Source organism: Camellia sinensis, chromosome 14 (assembly GCF_055761805.1).
Source record: "Camellia sinensis isolate YWXY chromosome 14, ASM5576180v1, whole genome shotgun sequence".
NCBI classification, from domain to species: domain Eukaryota; kingdom Viridiplantae; phylum Streptophyta; class Magnoliopsida; order Ericales; family Theaceae; genus Camellia; species Camellia sinensis.
In genome coordinates this window covers 43,133,648-43,140,436 of record NC_138974.1, presented here as the reverse complement: position 1 = coordinate 43,140,436, position 6,789 = coordinate 43,133,648, and the positions used below count along the sequence as shown (strand labels likewise).

At 38.0% G+C, this 6,789-nt stretch overlaps 1 protein-coding gene across 1 annotated transcript; it reads left to right on the top strand.

The window, feature by feature from the left end:
• Positions 1-332: 332 nt before the first annotated feature.
• LOC114315439 (uncharacterized) lies at positions 333-6,139 on the top strand. Its single transcript, XM_082904807.1, has 4 exons — positions 333-669; positions 799-969; positions 1,024-1,500; positions 5,769-6,139. Exons 1-4 carry the CDS (start codon positions 333-335, stop codon positions 6,137-6,139), a joined length of 1,356 nt encoding a protein of 451 aa, XP_082760933.1.
• The last annotated feature ends 650 nt before the right edge of the window (positions 6,140-6,789 follow it).

Here is a 6,789-nt window from a genome sequence, read left to right as displayed (position 1 = left end):
ATACAAGATCTGATTATGAACATGAGTGTGTATCTAAATCTATTTCTGTTTTGAAGTCTGAATATGTTCTGATTTAAATACTGGATCCTAACTTGTGCTGGACATCATTCATAAAATCCCTTTACTCTGTTATTATTCACTGGGCTTTCGCTCACAGTTTATATTATGTATGTAGGTGAGTCGGCGGGTGACCAGGGCCAGAGTTGATGGCCTTCTGTTCTGTTTTTGTCAGCCAATTGTTGTGCCTCCCGAAGAGGTTTCGAACGAAGCCTATTGCCATGGCTGTTTTTGTATTCATGTTAGTCTTTGTGTATGCTCTGTAAAGTCAGGTCATGGGAAGTACATTATGTAAATACCTTGTAAATATTGTGTATCTGGACTGGCATGTTTATGAAACTATCAATGTGATTATTAGAGATCTTGGTGATGCACTTTTTTCTGTTTTGATTGATAAAGCCCGTGACATATCAATCAATGAGCAAATGGCAGTTGTGATACAATATGTTGACAAAAAAGGCCAAGTGATTGATCGCTTTTTGGGTATTGAGCATGTTGCTAATACGAATGCTCTCTCACTTAAACAAGCTATGGAAAATTTATTTTCCAAACTTGGATTAAGTATTTTTAGATTGCAGGGTCAAGGATATGATGGGCCTAGTAATATGCAAGGTGAGTTCAATGGTCTTAAAACACTTATACTGAAAGAGAATCCTTGTGCATATTATGTTCATTGTTTTGCTCATCAATTGTAATTGACACTTGTAACCGTGACAAAGAATCACAATCAAATTGCTTTAGCTTTCACTATGGTTTCTAATGTGGTGAATATTGTTGGAGCATCATGTAAATGTCGAGATATTGTTAGGGAGAAGCAAGCTGCAAAAGTTTCTGAGTCACTTAATACTGGAGAGCTATCTAGTGGGCAAGGCTTAAATCAAGAAACTAATCTTAAACGTGCTGGTGATACACGTTAGGGTTCACACTATGGTACTTTAGTCATCTTGGCTAGTATGTTTTCAACAGTGATTGATGTGCTTGAAATGATTTCGGAGGATGGTTTAAATTCAGAACAACGAGCAGAAGCAAATATATTGTTGGACTCAATTCAATCATTTGAGTTTGTATTCAACCTCCATTTGATGAAAACAATATTGGCTATTACAAGTGAGTTATCGCAAATACTACAAAGGAAAGATCAAGATATTGTTAATGCCATGAATTTAGTTCAAATTTCTAAAGTACGACTCCAAAAGATGAGGGAGAGTGGGTGGACATATTTACTTGATGATATTTTGTCTTTTTGTGAAAAACATGAAATTGATGTTCCCCAAATGGAAGATATGTTTGTAGCTCGAGGGAAAAAAATGCGCAATGCTCAAGAAATTACAAACTTACATTACTATCGCGCTGAGTTATTTTACACTGTTTTGGATATGCAAATTCAAGAACTAAATGCTCGTTTCACTGAGTCGAATACTGATTTGTTACTTTGTGTGGCATGTTTGAATCCATCTAACTCTTTATGGACGCGCACTCGTGGGCTTTATGCTTTTCCACAGTTCGGACTCAATATGTCACAGTTCTTAATATGATCTCACAATGTGCGATGTGAGATTGATAAATCACCAAAGAGTCCAAATTCGGCAAATCGTTTTGGAAAACTGATTTTTAAGAAAGAAGTGCCAAACATGAACTGCTTTTCCAGATACAGAGTCGCCACCTAAATATTTTGTTTTGGGAGAATTTAGGAAACCCTGACTCGTGGCTAAGGCCACGTGTCCGTCATCACCAAAATTGCTTCGGCTCGGGAACTTGGGTACAATTGGGGAAGGTCATCTATGAGCACCCCTGCTCGCCCGATCCGAAGATCGGTTTGTACTAAGCATGATATTGAGTTTTGAAAACATATGTGTTCTTATTCCGGTTAATTAGCTAATCTTACTATGTGATGCGCACAACACACAAGTATAGACTAGATCGCCTAATTTGAAACAAAGCATCGCATATCTGTTTTGTCTTGGAAAATGGTTTGAAGTTTGCTACTCATAAGTAGGCTAAAACACTGGTTTCGATGAATTATTCCAATTCAAACAGTCCAACCTTCACCCACAGGCATTCAGACAGTTATATTACATAAGCAGTTAGCCTCATGGCAAGCATGCTTTCATGTTAACACTCACATACATGTAAGATGCTAAAGCATAAACACTCACAGTGTACTCCGAGCCAAAACAAGGAACATGTTAGTAATCAAATGTATGATCCAAGCCCATGTTAAGATGACTAATGCAACACATACAAAATGCAATTAGAATAGGCTCGGCTAATCTAAGATGACATATGATATGCGACGATTTGATACACGTATTCAAGTTGGAATTGAAATACTATGCAGTTAGTATGATGCGCCGAGCTCGGTGCATGCAATACAAATGAATTAATGCAAACATGCCCAGCATAAGGTATGCTAAATCAAATATGCCCTAAAACTAACCATCATAAGCGGTTAAATAAAAGGGAGAAAGAAGTGGGGGTTGAAAGACAAGCATCACACACACACACGCTTATTACACAATTGCGCCCCCTCGAGGGAGGGACCGAAAGAATAATACAAATTAATTAACTGACAAGCTAACTAAATATTACACAACACTTAAATAATTAAACAAATTAATTAAGCTAAGAAAGCAGTAAAGAGGTCTCGGGAAGAAGGATGAATGCGTGCATGCTTGGCTCCGCTCGGAAATCTATCGCCATACTCATGCTGCCTCTGTTTACATTGATCTGTACTTCTGAAAACTTCACAAGTCCGAGTGAAGCTTCAGAATCACTCCCTGAGCAGTGTGGAATGTCATCGGCCAAGGGAAAACAACACCGGCCATGGAAGTATGGTCATCGACCAAAAATGGGATCACCGGCACTATTTTGGTAGTCGGCCGACACTGAAAGTTGCCGACCGACCATTTCCTCCTGCAGAACATTGGTTTTCCTGCAACAGAGAACAGATAGAACATGGCGATGCATTTGAAAAGCAATTTATGCACCACCACCCTCCTCAGCATGTTTGAGACTTAGAGGAGCATGGTTCTCGACCCTCGGGCCATCAATCACGCATTTCGATGCATGATGGCCCAAGGTGCCAAGTGTGCATTTCAATATGGAATGAAATGCATATAACACATAAGGGACCCCCAACCTCTATCATGATTGATCAAGAGGCAAGGGATGCATGCTTAAAGCTATGCAACCTAGACATACAAGCAAGCTAATGCAACATGAGCATGCAAACAAGAAATGTGCAATAGGCATACAACCTAAACAAACAAGCATGCAAAGCATGTAACAATAATGCCAATGATGAACATACAACAACATGTGAGACAACCATGTGACAACATGCTAAGTAACTAAAAAAAGAGAATGCACGCCAAATGCATTACAATTTAAGCATGCAACAACATGTCATGGATTAAGTACACAACAAGGCACAATTGAACTAGCATGCTACAACATGCAATTTACTGAATATGCAACAAGTATGTGACAACATACAAGGCAAGCATGCAACAACATGCAAGGATGGTCTTAAACCAAAATGGGCAGCTCTCGAATAAGCCCAAATCAGCGGCCAAAGTCAAGAATTGAAGGCATGAAAATGCAAAACAATCATGCACATGTGAGTGGTCCAACACTTAGGCAATCATGCACAATCCTCAAGCATGAGCAAGATGTGATAAATATGAGAATATGACAATGCATTAAGCTCTGAAAATATGTAAGGAATGATGCCAAATCAACCAAATAAAGCAAGCAAAGCATGCAAGAAGGTCCAAGGCCTAAGGCTAACCAAAGGGCTCAAATTATGGCTACGCAAGGCAAGCCCCAAAGGGCCAAGGGCTATCAAAACAGTCCCAAGGCAGGTCAAGATAGGGCCAAAAACAAGCCTAAACCTAGCCAACACAAGCTAGAACAAAAGTCCAAAAGCATGAGGCATGCAAGGCTACAAAAGAGGTGTTATACTACACTTAATATAACCAAACATGGCATGATTTAAGCAACCCAAAATAGAGTTATGACATGTCAAAATGAGCGCAAAAACCCACTTAGATGGCATCCCAATGACCTGAGCATGATGCCATACACAATGACACATTAATGAGGTATAAAACACAAACTCTTTAAGACATTAAAGGAGTGATAAATGTAAGTTCATAAGCATGAAATATGGACTGAAATAACATTCTAAATGATGCCAAACCACTTAAATGATCTACATAGAGCATGCTAGCAACTTGGACACTCAAAGCTAACAAACTAGATTACATGGTAGCTATGCAAAACATTGGAAGCATGGCCAAATCAACGAAAAACAGAGCTTAAGCATGCTACAACAAGCCTAAAAGCTTCATGGAGTTGGGCCAAAATCATGCTAAAAGCACATGTTACAACATGATGCATGTTAAGGCCAAATCATGGGATTACAAGACAAGTGTATAAAGCATACATGGCATGTCTAAACCAACTCAAAACAGAGGTGTATCATGGCAAAACAAAGCCTAATATATGCTGAAATGGAGCTAAAACAAGCTAGGTAAACATGCAACAACATAAGCCATTTATGCAAACTTTAAAGACAACAAGGAGAGGGGATGACTCTCTCCTTTTCAGGACCTCAAAACCACCTCTCCACCACTGAAAATCCTCTGGATTTCAGTGGTAGAGAGGTCATGCAAAGACCAAAACAATGGCCAAAAGGTATGGCCTAAAACAAGGCCTAACAAGGCCTTGGTGGGGGGAGACAACCCCAAACCTCAAAGTGACCTTAAACAAAGTTCTAAAGCATACAAAATCAGAACTTTTATCAATTATAGTCGAAGCTTAAAACAATATGCAAGATGGGCTAAAAGCTTGTGCAAAAATGGAGAATAAAAAAGTATGTTCTCACATTTGAAGAACCTCTTCAAGAACACCACCCAAGCACCTTCCTTGGATCAAAACCAGCCCAAGAACCCTAACAACAACTCCTTAGAGCCTCAACAACCAAGGATGGTGTAACACTAGGTGTTTGTGTGCAATAGTGTGAACAAAAGTCACTTTAGAGCACAAAACACACACACAAAGGCAAAGAGAGGGAATTATAGAGATAGATAGATACAAACTTCCTAACCCTAAATCTCTGAACCTGGAGGAGGGAGGAGGGGCTCCCTCTTTATAGAGGTTCAAATCCTCAAGCTTCCAAGAGAAGCTAAACAAGAGGCAAATCCATCCATACACGTGTATGGAGGGGGGGAAATGTGGATGCCAGCTGTGACAGCTGGCATAAAATATTTGCCAAAAGCAGATGGAAAGGGATTGGCTGGAAAATATAGCCGATTGACCAACAAAAATGGCTGACCGACCAAAAACATTGCCGACCGACCAAAATATTTGGCCGGTAGCAAGAAAAGAGGACCGGTGGCCTCAAGCTAAGGCCGGTGAGGTGTGGGGATGGCCAACAAGCCATTCCCTGCCCTCAGAAGCAAAAACACAAGTGTTTGGTATACAACCAAGCACAAAACAAATAAGTCGAGAGGTCTTGAGGCAAGGCGCGCGACCGAAGCCTTCGAGAACTCAAGACGAACACAAACATAGATGATCATCGAGTGTTCAAACGATGATGTCCAAGTCTTGAGGACGGTAAAAAATGGGGTGTCTACACTTTTTCTCTAGTTTTGACAGGAAAAAGTTAATTCATCTTGCTGAATTTTATCCCAAAGAATTTTCTTCAGTGAAGCTCATGGTACTTAATGATCAACTTGATACATATATTATCGACATGCTATCCAATAGTGAGTTCTCAATGTTGAATGAAATTGCCGATCTTGCTAAGAAAATGGTAGAGACTAGAAGAGACAAAGTATATCCATTGGTGTATTTGTTCTTGACTTTAGCATTAATCTTACCTGTTACAACTGCTACTGTTGAGAAGGTATTTTCAGCTATGAATATTGTGAAGAATCGGTTGCGGAACCGAATGTGTGATGAATGGATGAATGATAGCTTGGTTGTCTACACTGAGAGAGATATTTTTGATGGAATTGACAATGATACAATTGTGGAAAAATTTCAAAAGATGAAAACTCGTCGGGGTCAATTGTAAAAGTTTAAAATTTAAAACTTTTTGTAATGGATATTAATTTTTAATATTTAACATTAGCTTGAAAAATTATTATTATGTTATTGTTATTGATTGGGAAAGAAAAATTTTGAGATTGTAATTAATAGGTGCCCTCCTATATTAAATTCTTGGCTCCACCATTGCCTGCAGCCGTGTTTTTTTTTTTTTTTGGTTCCTTTTTTTTTTTCCTCCTCATTTTTAAGTCTCATTTGGCAAGTGACTTTTTTAGTCAAAAAGTCAAAAAATTATTAAAAAATTCAACAACATATACCAAAAAATTAAAGATTCCATTTTCTCTCTACTTTTTGCACATTTTCTTGTAAAATGTCAAAAAGTCATCCCAAACAGACTAGTTTTTTTTAACATACTAATTTTTTTTACATCATATTTTAGCAAAAACATTAAAAATTTACTAAAAAAACCAATTTCCAAACGAGGCCTTACCATATGCTTTACCAAAGAGTATATATTAATTTTGTCATGTAATATATGAAAAAATTAGGGATATTATTTTTAACAAAAACACAATTTACAATAATAAAAAATATAAATTGACAAACATGATAAATTTAAAAGAATTATAATTATCAGATCGATTTTATTTTTATGAGCGTATATGAAAAATCATGAAA